Source organism: Nansenia antarctica (assembly GCF_963989245.1).
Source record: "Nansenia antarctica genome assembly, chromosome: 9".
In the NCBI taxonomy this organism is placed as follows: Eukaryota; Metazoa; Chordata; class Actinopteri; order Argentiniformes; family Microstomatidae; genus Nansenia; species Nansenia antarctica.
The window spans coordinates 35,003,229-35,021,453 of NC_137679.1; the positions used below are offsets into that span (position 1 = coordinate 35,003,229).

At 48.7% G+C, this 18,225-nt stretch overlaps 1 protein-coding gene across 1 annotated transcript in view; it reads left to right on the forward strand.

Annotated features, from left to right (window-relative positions):
- Positions 1-18,225, forward strand: part of LOC308164734 (AT-rich interactive domain-containing protein 3B) — a 38,706-nt gene that overhangs the window by 14,864 nt on the left and 5,617 nt on the right. The window contains exons 2-3 of the mRNA XM_080538755.1: positions 3,601-3,678; positions 4,420-4,492. Coding sequence (XP_080394881.1) covers positions 3,601-3,678; positions 4,420-4,492 — 151 coding nt within the window. The remainder of the gene's footprint in view (positions 1-3,600; positions 3,679-4,419; positions 4,493-18,225) is intronic.

Below are 18,225 nucleotides of genomic sequence, written 5' to 3' on the forward strand. Positions count from 1 at the left end.
TGTATGCTTGATGGAAGCATATGCAAAGAATGTAAACAAAACATACTTGCCATACACACAGCTATTAACACGCTATTATTTCAGGAGGATTGATTGTCTATCTTGAGCCAATTCTGTTTTGTCAAGCTTCTTACTGTACTCACAATGTCTTGAGTACTATTTAAATGTATCAGCAACCGATTACCTCTCAAGCATGGTTCTTCCATCTCAACGTAAGTGGGATCCTCTGAGCTGCTTTTCCAGGGCTCTTACATAGGCTTGCATATTCTCCAGGCTTAAAGAGATACTACAGGATTTGGGTATATTTTCAGCCACTTGTTCTAAAATGAGCAAACCAAAAAAGGGTCACTGGAATAGAAAAACTCAATTGTCAAGAATGTACCTCAACACCCTTCATGGAGAGGATTAGCAACCAAACTCCTGTTGCCTCCCTCAAAGCCTGATGGGGAAGGGCTCTGTTGTCTTTAGGCCAAGTTGACATCTTCTCTAAGAGTAAGAAATCAGTTTGTTTCCTCCTAGTGACTCACCAACACATGTTCATCCCTCCATCCCTCATCCCTCATTTGGCGATGCGCCAGTCAGTCACGTATGTTCATAATGTGATTAGCCCTCCCACCGCCTAGCCAGTAAACCTGCTAACAGCATTAGAGAGAGAGGGATTCAAAAGCCCATCTCTAAAGGACATTGTTTTCAGAGGCTATCCCTCCAAACGTCCCTGCTCCCTGAGGGAGGAGGACAGGAGAGCCAGCTGGAGAAAGACACACACACACAAACACACACACACACACACACACACTCGCATGCCCCCCTCAGTAGCACCCTGTCATATGGCCTTAGGGTGTGGGTGCACCAGGGTTTATTTGAGACTTGGGGTGGAGTGTGCACTCTGATGGAGGAGAGGTGGGCGATCATAAAAAGTGGTAAAAAAAGAAAAGCCTATGATTCACACGACAAACCAGCCATATAGTTTTTAACATTCCTCAGCTGACCGAGGTTCTCTTACAAGAGCCAACATGTCTGCCCAAGAGTAGGAGTTGTCTCTATATGGTCGTGGTTGATGACTTTGGTCAAAGCCTAGTACGTCAGGCTAGGATTTAAACCGACTCAGATAAAGTTTCATACTGTGATTCGGTCTTTATAATTTTGTTTTTGCCCAATCAGCGCGGGTAACTAACTATGGGCAATTTTGCAAGCTGCTCCTACAGTCCATTTCTATTTCAGCATGTTTCGGATGTTTAAAGTTGGGTTGGGATCAAACAAGTGTTTTCAGACCGGAGTGGTTGTGTTTTTTTCAAGCATTGACAATAGACGCGTTCAAAGCAGCTTGCTTGGATTCGTCTGCCATTTAACACAAATCGGGGTTAGTGATGAGTGCCGGCCTCACTTTTCTATGAACCTTGAGTAATCAGTAAGCCTAGGGAGAGGGGTTTGTCTAGCTCCCAGCCTCCCCTCAGACTGCCAGCAGACAGGGGTGTGGTTCAGTGGGCAGATGGGCCGACCCCAGCCCTGGAGTCTGTCATCTTGTCTGTCACACAGACCTTTGTTCCATGTGTGATGTCAGGCACACCTTGACCTCCGCTCCCACAGTGCAGAACGTAGTGTCCCTCAGGGAGGAGTGTGTGTGTGTGTGTGTGTGTGTGTGTGTGTGTGTGTGTGTGTGTGTGTGGGGGGGGGGGGGGGAGTAGTTGGGGGTGGGGGTGGATGTGTGTACAAATAGAGGTCAATAACCCAAAAGTCACTGCCCATTGTCAATATCCATCATATCCACCTTCAACAGGAGAGAGGGGCCTAGTTAGACACGTGTTAGTAGCCACAGCCACATATACGTGTGCACACACACACACACACACACACACACACACACACAGACACACTTCTTAAGGCTTGGGGTTTGGCAGCTCTACATACAAGCCTGATAGTTATTAATGTCTTAAGTGGGAAAGTGGAGAGAGTAGTTTCCTGTTGCGTTAGGAGATTCTCAAGGCAAAGTGTTTCGGGTTGATTACTAGTCAAATTATGGTTTATGGCTTTTTATTTGGTTGCTGTCAGCTAGATTACTTCATAACGACCCTTGGGCCACGAAAAAGAGAACAGCAGTGTTGTTTATGAGGTAGAGAATGCAAAAAAAAGGTAAAGCATGTGAGTGAATTTGAATTATCTTCTGTAATAATCATTTGTAATGGTTAAACTTTAACAAAAGCCACCAAATAGTGGGCAAGGGTCGATAAGAGTTCGAAATATGCTATATTGCATATGTCTTGATGAGTCTGTTGCAATGTGTAACTTCAGATAGCGTAAATGTAAAGAGACCGGTCGTTTATTTCATCATTTGTGACACCATCTGGTGAAAAGGTCTGCATGCCGGCAATTCTCAAGTCGCGCAAATTACCAAAAAGCCTCTTTCTTTTCTTTTTTTAATGTGTTTTCCAGGTTTTTTACGAAAGTTTAAGTGTTGAAGAGTACTCAATATAACAAACAACAGTTTTAATAATAACAATTATTATTATTATTATTATTATTATACCGCCGTCCTGCTTCGTGGCTACTGGGTTAGTGATACATGGCTTGTAAACAAACTTCATGTTGATGTTCTATCAGAATTCTGTAATGTGCTTAACATGCAGTTATAGCGATGTTCTTTCTTAGCTGCTAGCTGGCTACCAATGCGATGGTAGCAAAGGCATCTGTTTTGATTCAGAGTGATTTTCTCCGGTTTGAGGTGTACCAACATTCAAATAAGCATATCTTCTTCAAGATTTCAATGTATGACACATCGTTTGAAAGCGTACAATATGCACTTTCATAATCTGTAAATGAAAAATACATCTGGAGTTGGGTGTCCATTGCTAACCAGTAATACATTTATACAACCAGTGTATATAACATTTATATAACCTCCATAACCAAGGACTGCTCTCCCAGGCCTTTACAACCTTTGCAGTCCTAGCTCTCATTTTCAGGATCTTTGTTCCCACTGACCAATGGGCACCCTGCTGAAACCAGACCCTGTGCCGCAGCTATTAACAACCTCTCTCTCTCCCCAAACGGATCTTGTTTTGATTCCTGATGCTTTATAGGTTTTGTCTTTAGGATAGAAATTCCTGTTCCGCACATACCAAGTACCTCTACCCCTATTTTCCCTTCCTTTCCATCCTGTGGGGCCATTGACCACCACCCCCACCCCCACCCCACCCCCTTCCTCCTATGATCGGCCCCTGTGCTGTTTGTGTCAGGGGGGTTACGGACCAGCCCCCCGTCTCTCTGTCTGTCAGTCTGCTACACCCCATGAACTTGGCCGCTTGCTGCAGCTGCGTTTGGGTTGAAGGATGGGGGGCCCAGGTATCCAGCTGGGTTGGAAGGTGGGGGCAGGGGTGGGGGCAGGGCTGGGCCCAGATACAGATGGTTTAGGTCAAATGGAGATGTTTGTTAGTGGGGGGAAGGGCACAGGAGCTGAGGGACACAATAACTACCCTAGAGGCACTCACTTCCCAAATGCCGCCCCAAAAAGCTTTCTTTAAGTGTGTATGTTTGTGTATGTGTTTGTGTGTTTGTGTGTGAGTGGGTGGGTGCTGAATCTATCTATCTGTCTTGTCTTTGTAGAATGGGAGTGCAGCCTGGGCAGACGAGGCTGATGGTGGCCGTGGAGGAAGAGGGGAGGCCTCCAGAGATTTCGCCAAGGTGAGTGTCTGGAGCACATTATGACTGAACCAGGCTTCTAGCATGGACAAGAAAGGCCATCAAACACCCTGCAGGAAAGAAAGAGTGGATCTGGTTTTCTTCTCATTGCAGACGGGCAGATTAATACAATACAAGCTCCGCTAAGTGGTTTCAGACTAGTGCAATACCGATTAGATTCGATTAGATCCGATTAGATTCAACTTTATTGTCCTCGCAGAGCATCCAACCAGAAGTGCAAATAGTGATTTAAGGGCATGATATAAATAAAATGATTTCATAAATAAATGCTATAAATCATGCTATAAATAAAATGATTTCTATATAAAATGATTTCTTGCTGTCACTGCTTTCACCAATTACTTAATGTTGGGATGTTTTTGTCCTTATTTTCTCACTCTACAAATGTACCACCCATCTGCAAAGAGTTGTGGCTTTTTTTCTTTTTTTCGAATGAAAAGTAATCCAGTAGAATCTTGATTGAAACCCCTGGTCTCTCTTTTGGATAGGCCCAAAGGTCTGTCTTTCTGTGTCCTGTTGATATTGTTGTACACCTGTTGTCTGTTACTTGTTCTTATTTTCACTTGTTTGCCTATTTTAACCTGCTATGACTTTCGGTCTTTTATTATGTTTTATTATGTTCTTCTTTATTATGTTCTCTATGTAAAGCACTTTGTGACCCCTGGTCTGGGATTGGTGCTATACAAATACATTTGACTTACTTACTTACTCTCTTGTCCTCAGCTGTATGAGCTAAGCAGCGACCCCAACAGAAAGGAGTTCCTAGATGACCTGTTCACCTTCATGCAGAAGAGAGGTAAGATTGGAATGCAGAACACTACTCTTCCCTACTACTCCCCATGTAATCTGTCATTTTCTAGTCTGGCTGATACAATAACTGTCACTTGGAGAGATTTGGATCCTAAATCCTGGTTTTCCCCATACAGACCCTAATAGGTGATTTTAGAGTGAACGATCCCTTAAACAATAGATTTTCTGCTCAGTATTTTCTGATTCACATAGACATAAACACACCCCTCCTGGGGGACATGGCTAAACTTGAAAAAAGAAAAAAGAAAAGAAAGCTTAACACTCATGAAGGCGGTTAAAGCCTGTTTCTCCAGTGTTGAGGTCTAAAAATGTGCGGCAGGTGAGATCTATCTTCTCACATCCCCCCCTGACCCCACCTCTCCCCAGCATCAGACCTGAGAGGGCCTGTTTAGGCCGTGACTAATTCACCAAGCAAACAGTCTGGAAGTCCCAGTCGGTAATCAGGCCCCTCATATGGAATGCACCACTGGCTCCATAGCTAACTGATGCACTCACACACCTGGCTGTCGAATGTGTGACCTGTCTAATGCAGACTAAGCTCCTGTAACTTCATACGTCAGGTGATTCACTGTTGCATGCTCTGAGTCGTTGTGTTGCAATGGCAGAGCTACATGTATGCTCTTGCGTGTCTGCTGTGATTTCACCACTCGTTTGATACACGTATGATTAAGACGTTACAGACTTGTTTAGTCAACGGGTGAGGCTGCCACGGGTTGCCATGATACCGTACATAGTAATAACATAGTTAGATTTGTTTCTGATGCAACTTTGGTGGCCCCGGTTTAATGTAGAATTTGGAGTTTGAATTGTTCTGGTTATCGCAGACGTGCGTCTGTGCGTCTGTGAGTGTCTGTGTGTCTGTGTGTTTACCATGCATGCGCTGCTGAGCCCTAGACCCCCCTGAGAGAGGTGTGTGTGTCCTCACCAGCCCCAGTGAAAGCAGTAGCCACTGAGCAGAGCACCCCCCTGGCCTGGGATGTGTGTTTAGAAGTCTTGTTGGGGGGATGATGTATTAGCGTAGGCAGACAGAGGATCTGTCAGGCCCCCCCGTTAACCCCTCACTCCCCAGGCAGACCTCGGGCGTGGTAGTAGGCTGACCCCTTCTCTCACGCTGGTCAGATGGGAATATTCATCAAGAAGACTTCAACAATGGCCGCCATATGACCATGTCTTGTCCTTTTCTGTCAGTGTTTCGCATACATATACGAGACTGTGGCGGGCCACCATTGTCTAATTTGTCATTAGCCATGGTCTCATAATGAACTGAAAGTATTTTTCAGCACCGTTTTGTTTTTGTTTTTCAGCGTTTGCTCACACCGTTGCAGAAAGTGTTTGAGCAGGTTGACGGAAATGCCGGAGCTTGGGCGTTTTGCAATTATTTTTACTTTATTTTTTATTTTTTTATACGTGGTCCACCCGCCACAGTCTCACAAAATCCTGTGGGAAACACTGTCTGTGACGTTCTTTGTTTGCCCTCTCGAATGTTGTTGTGTTGAACAAGCCAGGTTGAGCGTGGGTTGTTTCAGTCATGCAGGTGACTAAGGTTGCCAGAGGCAGGGTCAAACAAGCTTTCATCTGAGAGATGGAAGGTTCGCTACAGGTAATTACAGCCGTAGCCGTTGTGTGTTTATAAATAGGGATGTGGATTGGAGTCCCTCCACGCGCCTTTATTGACAATATTGCGTATTCCCCCTCTCCACGCACACACACACACACACACACACACACTTGGCTGACCTCCGCTGTCTCCTAAATTGGAGCCTTAATCATGGAGAACAAATTGCTTGGCTGGCTTCCCACTCTGCTGTTACTGCTGAGCGCATTCCCCACGACTACAGTGCTACGCTAGCAGCAGCAGCATTCCCCAGGACTACAGTGCTACGCTAGCAGCAGCATTCCCCAGGACTACAGTGCTACGCTAGCAGCAGCAGCAGCTCGCATTGGTCTTTGTTTTGTTTTGTCTGTTTCTTTTACATGCTTATTCTTTTGGGGTCATTCTAGTAATATGATTATTATTATTATTGTGATTTGGGGGGGGGTGGGGGAATGTGAGAATGTTTGCGAGAATGTTCCCTTCATATGCTGTTTTGAAGGTTATAACTCAACCCTGTTTCCTGGTATCGTGAGATGTCATTGAGATTGGGACAGCTGCATCTTGGTTAGCGAGTGAGGTTGTGGAGAAAGAGGCATCTGAGTGCTGAGAGAGACTAATGAAGAAGCCATCTCCCGCTCCGAGACTGGGCCTCTAGTCCTTGGGAAGCAGGAAACAGCGAAAGGAAGCTTACCAGGGAATCCTATTTCCGCCCTGTGTGCTTAAAAACCAGGCGTGTGTGTATCTGTGCGTGTTTCTGTGTGTCTGTCTGTGCGTGCGTGTGTGTCTGTGCGTGTGTGTCTGTGCGTGTGTGTGTGTGTGTGTGCGCATGTGTGTGTGCGCGTGTGTGTGTGTGTGTGCGTGTGTGTGTGTGTGTGTGTGTGTGTGTGTGTGTGTGTTCACCACTGAGGAATTTCACCAGCTGTCCTAAACACAGTCGGTCTGTGTGGAGGCCTATTGGTGGGCCCCATGTTTGAGAAGCAGTAATGGCCGCCTGCCTAACAGTGAAGGGGGAGGGGTTTAGCCGGTGTGTTTTGTTATGGCATCACTGGTTATGATATCCCTTTCCGTTACTTGCTTGTTCACCCCCATTGGGAATGGGGGAGCGACGCTTTGACACTGTTGTGTTGCTATTAACCGCCTCAAAGGTTTCAATTAAGCAGATGGGTGATTGTTTGTTTTGGTTTGACGCCCCCTCCCTTACCTCCTGCTCTGGCACTGTGGTGAGGGTGAGGGTGGAGGTGTGGGGGGGTGGCAGACAGAGGGGGAGGTGGGGTAAGGGCAGAGGGGGCAGTAAGTGAGACTGCAGTAGCTACGGGCTGCTTTATAGAAATAAAAAAAAAGTCCTGCAAACCGGCAAAACGCCTGTCAGCGCTGTCCACTTGAGATGATTAATGGCTGCTGCCCTGATGGACAGAGCGAGTGTGAGACTTCTGTTTAGGGAATCATGGGCAGAGAGAGGGGGGGGGTTAAGACAAGTGTTTAATGCCCCCCCCCCACCCCTCCAAAAGAAGAGGAAGAAAAAACCACACAAGAAGTAGTAGTAGTAGTAGTAGTAGTAGTAGTAGTGGGCGTTGGTGTGAACCATCCCTGTTTTCTAGCCTGAGAGCGAGGCGTTGTATGTATGGTGGAGTTGTTGATGCTGAAATAGAACTGGTGGGGGTGTTATTACCACCTCTTGAATAAGCCCTGTGTTATTTTAAGGAAATCCTCCGTACTAGATTGAGGTCTGGTCCGTTCTAATGCTGTAAGCCGGCCTTGTCTATGCCGTTTAATCAGAGCAGTCTGGGACGGAACTGGAAAGAGGAGGCGGGAGAGCGGGGATAGAGGGGGGGAGAGAGGGGGGGGGGGGGGGAGAGGAGGAAGGGAGAGAGGGAGGGAGAGGGAGAGAGAAGGAGAGAGAAGGAGAGAGAGAGAGAGAGAGGTTGTAATGACAGTCTTTGAACTGCAAGCTCCACCGGGCCTGGCGCCGTTTTCGCGAGGCCCCCTCGCTCCTCTCAGCCCGCCGCCGCTCCGTCCTTAAACACCTCGGCGTTCTCAGGCTGTCAGCGGTGTTCGCTAAGGGACGTCTGGAGAGGGGAAGGGGGCAGACCTTGCGCTTAGCCAAGGTGGCGTTGTCGGCGTGGGAACAGTGGCCCTCCCCAGCAGGACACCGTGAGGAAGTCCCCCTAACAGTAACCCTGACACTAGGAGCTCTGTCCACACCAATTACACTATGAATGGACTCCAGGGAATCCATGTATGCATTATATTACCCTCTCTGCCCCACACTGTAGAGCTCTCACTCTCTCATACAGGCCAGGCTTGCTGTGCACACAGCCGGGTCACAATGGGAACATTCTACACACCACCGTCGATGGGGGGCTTTTTTTTATTTTCATTCAACACCAACACAATTTCTGGAAATGGCCACGCTCAAGTGTTTAAAAAGCATGTATGGTGTATGTGAACACGTGTGTGTGTGTGTCCATAGTGCTACTGTTTGAATGCTAGGCTACGGGCTCATGCTAAAATGGTGTCCGATAGGGTTGTAACCTGTTGAAGCTAAGCTAAACCAAACCTCCCCCCCACTGGGCTGAAGGTGTTAACCCCACCCCAGGCTATTCATTCGCTTCCCTCTCCTCCTCCTCCATCTTGGGTTACTTTTATTTGCAGTCCTTCTAGTCTCTCGCAGCACACCACTCAAAATCCTGAGAAGCACACTTTATTTTAGACAAGTAGCTCAACGGATTTACCTTCCTTGTAAGAACGCGTTTCCCTAAAGATGATGAACTGAAATCAGATGTAGAAGAGGAAAATGGAATCGCAGCTCTCTGTCTCTGGTCTCTAGTCTCTGTCCTCCTTCTCCTCCTCCTCCTCCTCCTCCTCCTCCTCCTCCCCCGCTCTCTCTCTCCACCTCCACCCCCCTAGTTCCCTCCCCTCTGTTTATTGTGCTACAGTTACAGCCACTGAAACTTGATAACACCGTGGGGGATAGGGGCAGAGGGTAGGTGGGGGGAGGGGTTGGATTAAGGGGGCCTCCTGTCCTACCAAGGATGATTAATGAGCCCCCTAAAAGTGGAGGACGGCCTTTGATAGGGGGGAACGCTGACGGACAGCAGACAAGAGAGAGAGGGAGAGGGGAGACCGCCGTGTGTCTGGAGCGGGGAGAGGGACGGCACTGCGGGGGGTGGGGGGGGTGGAATGAAGAGACCAGATAGGAGAGAGGGAGACGGAGGGTGGCACGGGGGAGTGAAGGGAGGCATCAGGCCTGCATGTGTGGAAAGTTTGGAACAAACGGTCGTTGGTTTCCCCCTGGAAGCAGGCGATCCATCACTGCGCATAGGGCCAGGCCAGACAGGCAGACAGCCAGGGCAGCCAGGAGCTAGGAGACAGGGCCCCAGGGCCAAGGAAAGGGTGGGGAACCCCTGAGTAGTTCAACCCTAGCACAGATAGGACCAGCGCTTTTTAATCAATGCCCTCCAGACAGACGCCAAAAGCGGAAACTATTCCGAGGCTTAGAATTTCTTTTTTCTTTTTTTTCTCTTCTTCTTTTCTTATGATCAAAGATGCGGTCACAGTGTTGATATGTCTCTCGGTCTGAGATTATCTTGGGCTATTTTGTCAACCCCACCCGCCACTTGTGAAATTACAACCCCGTGTTTTTAGGAGCCCCGGCTCATCAACGGAGGGATCTCTCTCTTCCTCCCAAAAACAAGGGACATAACGGGTTTCCTGATGCGTGGGAGGTTAGATTGGAATCTACTCAAGATTATTTGTATAGTTGGTTGGTTACCATCTATGTCCAGCCCTTCTGTCTTTGTGTCTTCCACCACTCCCTCCCCCCCCCTCCCTCCCTCCCTCCCTCCCTCCCTCTTTCTCTCTCTCTCTTTCTCTCTCCCCACCCCCTCCTTGTCATTTCCTCAATCAGTCTACCAGAAGTTTCCTTGGTCGTGGATTGCCAGTGTGCCTTCCCTCTTTAATTACGGCCATGCTGTACAGGGACTTGAATCTCTAAGCCGCAGAGCTGCTGGGAGAATCTTAATCACTGGCCTCATGAGTGTGTAATGAGCGGAGGATGATGGACGCCCTTGATCAGACTGGTTTCTATCCTCTCCCTCCTTCTGTCCTTTTTTTTCATTGTGTGTGTGTGTGTGTGTGTGTGTGTGTGTGTGTGCGCGTGTGTGTGCGTGCGTGCTTGAGCCGGGATTCCTGGGCCTCCCTCCACACACCGGTGATGAATGGAATTAAATACGTTATGGCCCCCGAAGGAGAACTTCCCCAGCACAAAAGCCCGGTGCTGACAGGCCAGTACAGTCTAAAAGTAGCCTGACGTAACCAACAGTACTAGGGGAGCTTTTAGTGAGAACCATGAAATGACCGTCGGGGGGGAAGAAGACTCAAACCCAGTCCTAGTGCCTAGTGTCTTACTCATTGTGCGACTCGAGTGGTATCAGTTCTTCTCTTTCTTCAGTGTCAACTGTCAAAACGACACCCTGTACATAAGAGGCATCGGCCTACTTTCTGTTCCCCATCTCAAGGTTCCGAAACCTCGTACCAGAGCCAGGTTAGCATCTGGGGGTGTAATGTATTGAGTTGTGAGGGGGGTACCTACCTCCAGGCAGTCCCTCTCCTCAACCTCAACCCCAACCCCCAGCAGCTGATCCCTGGGTTATTGATCGGCACTGCTGGACTCCAAATGGAAGCTCGTCAGCTGATGGCTTTATCTGTGGCTCAATCGGAGTGTCCATTGATTGGAGCAGTTAGCTGTGTTATAAAGATAGAAGGGGGTGGTCCACTGAGACCCCCCCCACCCCTCCCGCCGTCAACAGTGCACCTGCCAACAGAGAGGTCCCTGTCCAGTGTCCCCTGCTTGCCCTCTAAAGCCCCTCTGTTTGACCACCACGCTGGTCATCGCTGACCGTCTCATTGTGATTGGAGGAGCAGTGAGTGTTGGCGCAGTGTTGGCGCCCCCCCACCCTCCCTCTGTTCCACTGTGTTTACCTTCGCCACGAATCATCATGACATATTCTAGCTAGATATTAGCATAACCTGTTAAAACACAGATGGCAGGTCTTGGGGGGTAGATTGCAGGTTTTGTGGGGTAGATAGCAGGTCTTGTGGGGTAGATAGCAGGTCTTGGGGGGTTGATAGCAGGTCTTGGGGGGTTGATAGCAGGTATTGGGGGGTAGATAGCAGGTCTTGGGGGGGTAGATAGCAGGTCTTGGGGGTTGATAGCAGGTATTGGGGGGTAGATAGCAGGTCTTGGGGGGTAGATAGCAGGTCTTGGGGGGGTAGATAGCAGGTCTTGGGGGGGTAGATAGTAGGTCTTGGGGGGGTAGATGGCAGGTCTTGGGGGGTAGATAGTAGGTCTTGGGGGGTAGATAGCAGGTCTTGGGGGTAGATGGCAGGTCTTGGGGGGTAGATGGCAGGTCTTGGGGGGTAGATAGCAGGTCTTGGGGGGTAGATAGCAGGTCTTGGGGGGTAGATAGCAGGTCTTGGGGGGTAGATGGCAGGTCTTGGGGGGTAGATAGCAGGTCTTGGGGGGTAGATAGCAGGTCTTGGGGGGTAGATGGCAGGTCTTGGGGGGTAGATGGCCGGTCTTGGGAGGGTAGATAGAAGGTCTTGGGGGGTAGATGGCAGGTCTTGGGGGGTAGATAGCAGGTCTTGGGGGGTAGATAGCAGGTCTTGGGGGTAGATAGCAGGTCTTGGGGGGTAGATGGCAGGTCTTGGGGGGTAGATAGCAGGTCTTGGGGGGTAGATGGCAGGTCTTGGGGGGTAGATAGCAGGTCTTGGGGGTAGATAGCAGGTCTTGGGGGTAGATGGCAGGTCTTGGGAGGGTAGATAGCAGGTCTTGGGGGTAGATAGCAGGTCTTGGGGGGTAGATGGCAGGTCTTGGGGGGGTAGATAGCAGGTCTTGGGGGGTAGATAGCAGGTCTTGGGGGGCTAGATAGCAGGTCTTGGGGGGTAGATGGAAGTTCTTGAGGGTAGGGGTTGGGCCTAGGCCTACCTGCGGGGCCGGTGCGTCTGTACCTCTCGTCTCTCTCTCTGATGGAGGGCTGTTTAGTGTCCAGTCAGTCCCAGTCCGTTCATGCCTCGAGGGACTGGGGGGGCTTGGGTTACAGTTGAAGTGGCCATCTCACTTTTCACGCCATCCACCCTTTTCAATCCCTCCCCCCCTCCCCCCCCTCTATTTCACCAGGTGACCCATCTTCATGACCCGAGAAAAGGGAGTCATATTTCTCTCTCTCCCTCTCGATCTCTCTTTCCCTCCTTTGCTCTCTCTTTCTCTCTACGGGTGTCATTTGCTTATTACAACGTGGTAAACAACAACAGTTTGTTGGGTTGAATGCTGTGCCTGGGGAGTCTTGATTTTATTGTGAGGTAAAAAATAAAATAAAAAAAAAGATTGTATTGTCTGTTTATTTGTACTAGTGTGTATTAGTGTGTTTTCTTTTTACATTTTAATTATCTCTCTCTGTGTGTCTCTCTCTCATTCCCCCTCTCTCTCTTTCCCTCGCTCTCTCAATGAACTCTCGTCTCATCTTCTCAGTCCATTGTGTAATTGTTTAGAGCTTATGACCCAGATTCTGGATTTGGGCCAGTGTTGCATCCACTGAGACACACAGAGGTAGTTTTCTCTGTAAACAAACCTTGAAGTATGACATGATGTATCCACTCAGCCTCTCTCTCTCTCTCTCTCTCACTCTCTCTCTCTCTCTCTCTCTCTCTCTCTCTCTCTCTCTCTCTCTCTCTCTCTCTCTCTGTCTTCTTTTGCTGTACATTTCACAGTTTGCTCAGAGCCATTTACTGTCTCCCATGTGCAAGCAGCTGAAGATTTTCTACCTTAGTGTATTCATCTTAAATTACCATATAGTGACACACTTGTGTGTGTGAGAGAGCACGTGCTCCTATATATTTCTTACCGCTTAATATGAATTGCTCAGTCATGTGATGTGAGCAGAGCTAAATATAGCGTACCATCATTGAGCTTTACCTTTTATGTCCCTGCACCACCGGCATTAAAAATAAAACAAACCTGCTCCGGCCTGACAGCCACCTGACAATGCGTGTTCCAACATATAACGAACATGTAAACCAAATGGCCGGCCTCCTGGGTAGAGTAAACACCGGGGCCTGGTGTGAACAGAGCAGTCAGGCTGGTTGGAGGTGTGTGTGTGTGTGTGTGTGTGTGTGTGTGTGTGTGTGTGTGTGTGTGTGGGGTGTATGTGTGTGAGAATGTCTGTCTGGGGTTAAGGTTGAGGCTGACAGGCAGAACAGTGCCCTTGTTTGGGCTAATCTGGGCTAGGCGTGGGGTGGGGTGGGTTGGGGAAGGAGTGGTGCTACAGAATGGTGTGTGTGTGTGTGTGTGTGTGTGTGTGTGTGTGTGTGTGTGTGTGTGTGTGTGTGTTTGTGTGTGTGTGTGGCCGCAGGGGGGGGTCTGGCTTCTGAAAGGACTCAGACTTTTGACATGAGGTTGGGAGGGGGTGCAGTTTGTGTTGGCTGACACCTTTCTTACAGAAGTAATCCAGTCTGTCTCCAGCTGGCCCTCCTATCCTACCTCCCCCAGAGAGAGCCAGGGCGTATGGAGGACTAGTCTCTGGAAAACCATGTCCTTTAGAGATGTGTGTGTGTGTGTTTTCTGTGTTTGTCTCTCTCTCTCCCACACTTTTTTCTTCCTCCCTCCCTCCCTTCCTTCCTTCCTTCCTTTCTACCTCTCCTTACATTTCCATGACAGTTTTGGCATTCAGGAGACACCTTTTATCAGAAGCGACTTACAAAAAATACATTTGTCTAAGTAAGCAAATCATCTATCCATCCAAAATAAATCCATGCTAGAAGCATTGGACAATGCCAGAAGAAGGAAGAATTACTTTGTAAAAAATATATAAATAAATTATTTTTCATGTAATTACAGTAGAGAAACTGTACAGGGTAGGTAGTGACTCCGCAGTCCTGACAGTGGGAAGCTCATTCCACTAGCGGGGTGCCAGTGAAAAGCCGCGACAGTGAAAAGCCGCGACCGGGTAGCAGGACTATTGCCTCCGCGTAGAGGTTCCTTCCCTCCCTCGCTCCCAGGAGGAGGTGGAGCAGGGTGGGTCGTGAAACCCCACACCCCACACCACCACATTCGGTGAAAAATTAATTTCCTGCTTTCCTCTGGAACGCTGTCACTCTTGTCTCTTAATTATTTAAAGAATGCCAGAAATGCAAAATCAGTGATATTTAATTTAGAGTTCAGGCGTCGGAGCCTGGCCCATTGATTTATTCTAGAACACTCTTTAATGCAGACAGCTGTTTTGCTCTAAAAATAGGTCAGGGGTCAGATGTAACGACCTTGTTTTTCTCCCCGCATTGAGATGGAACGCGTCCTTGGTAGTGGAGTGTGGCAGGGGTGGAAAGGGTTAAACCATCATGTGAGGGGAAGGAGCTGCTTACACACTCCAGTCTGTCGGAGTGTCTTAACTTGTTTTTTCCTCTCCTATTGGAAGTGTGGCTGGATGGCTGTAACACTCCACGCCAGCCAGCCACACTTCCACTCTCTCTCTCTCCCCTCGCTCTCTCTCTCTCTCTCTCTTTCCGCCCCCCTGCCCAGTGTGGCCCTGCCCCGTGCAGTGGTTGGGGTGTGTTGTAGTCAGGGGCTCCTACTGTACTGTTCCCCCCCCGCGGGGGGTGAGAGGTGGCTCAGTCCTCCGGCCCCTCTGGGCCTCTTGGAGCTGGGGCGCAGGGGCGCAGGCGAGGAGAACAGACCCAGAGCTCTGCCCGTAGGAGGAAGGACTTAGGGAGTGGTTCAGAGGGGCCCTCTACCACAGCACTTCCCACCAGGGTGACCTCTGACCCCCATGGCCATTAATCACTGGCCTCCTGATGGCCCTGTCCCAGGGGGAAAATCAGTCCAGGGCAAAGGATGATGGGAGGTGAAGCCTGTAGCCAATTACAGATCGTTTCAGTGCTGCCGAGTGGACAAATCCCTGCCGCCTTTAGAGGGGAAACAGCCAATAGCGGCCGACATTAACGTTGCATGAGCTAATGCCTCAGCAGTTCAATTATATGTGGCCTGATATAATGACTATGCTAGCGCTTAGCGCTGCTACCCAGTTCTACACTGTAACTGGGTTTGTATGGCCCAGAACTACTTTGTCATCTTGTGCTTATGAATTTAAAGGTCTAGAGGTACAGCTAGGGCCGATGTTTTACTCACCAAACTCATGTTGTAGCTTTCTAATTCTCCCCAAATGGCCTCCATATACCCAGTGCGGCTAAAAAGGCAATACCTTGACTGCTTCAATGTAAAAACCTATTGTTTGAAATCATTTAAAAAAAAGATTCTGCCAAAAACAATCCAAACTCCTATCTATATCTTACATTTACATTTACAGTTTTGGCATTTAGCAGACGCCTTTTATCCAAAGCGACTTACGACAAACACGTTTGTCTAAATAAGTGAATTATCTATATATCATCTATATCTGTGGGCCAACATTGATATGAGTGAGCTTGGAACAGCGGCATGGGTGTGAGTGAGTGAGTGATACCCCTCCATGCTGGGTTGTCACTGCAGGACAAATCTATTGTCCCTCATCTGTTGTGTCCTCATTGTCCCTGGGGACGGCGGCACCGTGTATGAAAACATGGCTTCCTGCTGACCGGCACTTTAATTCACACATCAATAAACCCTGGCCGACCCCTGACCCCAGCAGTTGTACTAATTGTTTGATGCAGGATTGATGTCCAGCGCTGCATTAAATAACTGTGGCTCGGGGTCTGAGGTTTTTTTCTCTTTTCCGGGGGCGCTCTGCATTCCTAGTGTCTTTGATCCACAGCATGTTCTGGAAGCGCTCCCCTGCACCAGGCGCTGTGCCGCCCGGTTGCTATTTTAGCTGTGTGGCGGTAATGGAGGAGAGGTGGTGGTGGAGGTGGTGGAGGTAGCAGTTTTGGTAGTGGCGGTGGTGGTGGTGGTGGTGGTAGTAGTAGTAGTAGTAGTGTAGTAATAGATGATGATGGTGGTGGTGGTAGTAGTAGTAGTGTAGTAATAGATGGTGGTGGTGGTAGTAGTAGTAGTAGTAGTAGTAGTAGTAGTAGTAGTAGTAGTGTAGTAGTGTAGTAATAGATGGTGGTGTTGGTGGTAGTAGTAGTAGTAGTAGTGTAGTAATAGATGGTGGTGGTGGTGGTGGTGGTGGTGGTAGTAGTAGTAATAATAGATGGTGGGGGTGGTGGTGGTAGTAGTAGTGTAGTAATAGATGGTGGAGGTGGTAGTAGTGGTGGAGTAATAGATGGTGGTGGTGGTGGTAGTAGTAGTAATAGATGGTGGGGTGGTGGTAGTAGTAGTGTAGTAATAGATGGTGGAGGTGGTAGTAGTAGTAGTGGTGTAGTAATAGATGGAGTAATAGATTGTGGGTGTGGTGGTAGTAGTAGTAGTAATGTAGTAATAGATGGTGGTGGTGGTCATAGTGGAGGTAGTGGTGATGGTGGTGTTGGGGGTGGTGGTCGTAGTGTAGTAATAGATGGTGGGGGTAGTAGTAGTAATAGTAGTGTAGTAATAGATGGTGGGGGTGGTGGTAGTAGTAATATATGGTGGTGGTAGTAGTAGTAGTGGTAGTAGTGTAGTAATAGATGGTGGTGGTGGTGGTGGTAGTAGTAGTGGTGTAGTAATAGTGGAGGTAGTGGTGTTGGGGGTGGTGGTAGTATTAGTAATACTGTAGATGGTGGTGGTAGTAGTAGTGGTGTAATAGTGTAGTAATAGATGTTGGTGGTAGTAATAGTGGTGTAGTAGTAGTAGTAGTGGTGTAGTAATATGTGGTGGTGGTAGTAGTAGTAATAATAGTGGTGTAGTAATAGGTGGTGATGGTAGTAGTAGTGGTGTAGTAATAGATGGTGGTGGTGGTGGTAGTAGTAGTAGTGTAGTATTAGATGGTGGTGGTGGTGGTAGTAGTAGTAGTAGTGTAGTAATAGGTGGTGATTGTAGTAGTAGTAGTGGTATAGTAGTAGTGGTGTAGTACTAGTAGTAGTAGTGGTGGTGTAGTATTAGGTGATGGAGGTGGTGGTGGTAGTAGTCGCAGCAGTGGTGGAGTTGGTGGTGGTGGTGGTGGGGTTGGGGGCGGGGGAGAGACCACTATAGCATAGGGTCTGTGCTCATCAAACATGCTGTGTGTCTCACTGGCCTGGTCATGATCTCTTCTCTGATGTCATCGAGGAGGAGAGGGGGAGATGAAAGGAGAGGACACAAGATGAGAGGGAAGGACGGGCTTTGAGAGTTTCCTGTTTTTGGGGGACAGATCTGCCCCTGAAAGGCTGTTCATTGGCTCTAAAAATCAGTTAGTCATTATGCCAGGAAAAGCTTAAGGATCAATTTTTACTGTCTTGTAAGATGGCGGAGTTTGCTTAATTACCTATTGATGGGCTATACTGTATGCAATAGGCTTTAAAGCAACGGTCTGCTGAGCGAGCTGTGTATACACCCGCCTCCACATGACACACTCATCTCACTGCAGCCACGACGCCCCGCCCTGCCCCGCCCCGCCCTGTCGCAACCACGCTTACGCAAAGGCCATGTGTTGCCGTCCAGAGCTCCCATGCTCATGGCTTAATGAAAGACTAACCTGTCCCCTGAAACTGGAGCTAACTTAAGACTGAATCAGGGCTAATCTCACATTTAGCTATTCGCACAAAAAAAAAAAGGAGAAAAAAAAAGTGTTAATGGGTCATACTCTAGGTCAAGAGCAGAAGGATTGGGCTGGCATTAGCCGCAGCGCAAAGCCGCTAGCCTTCCCCCTCCACTTCTCCCCCCCTCCCCTCCCCTTCCCAGCAGCAGCGAGGACTAGCAGCCAAGGAGTGTGGATTTACTCAATCCCCCTAAATGAGCTTCATTATACCGGGCTACCCATGCGCCCCCCGCTGCCCAAGGATTAGCCACCCGGCCCTGTTCACAATCCCCCCCCCCCACGTGCGCCTGCCGGCCCCCGGAGAGCGGCACGTTATACTTTTTGGATTCTGGTGAACACACACTAACCCTCCCTCCCTCCCTTCCTCGGCCCTTCCTTCCCTACACACTCCCTGCACGCTTTGCTGCAGATAAGCTGTTGACAAGATTATTGCATCTGTATCAAAAGTCTGGCCGTCGCTACTTTGTCTTGTTGGTTGCGAATCCC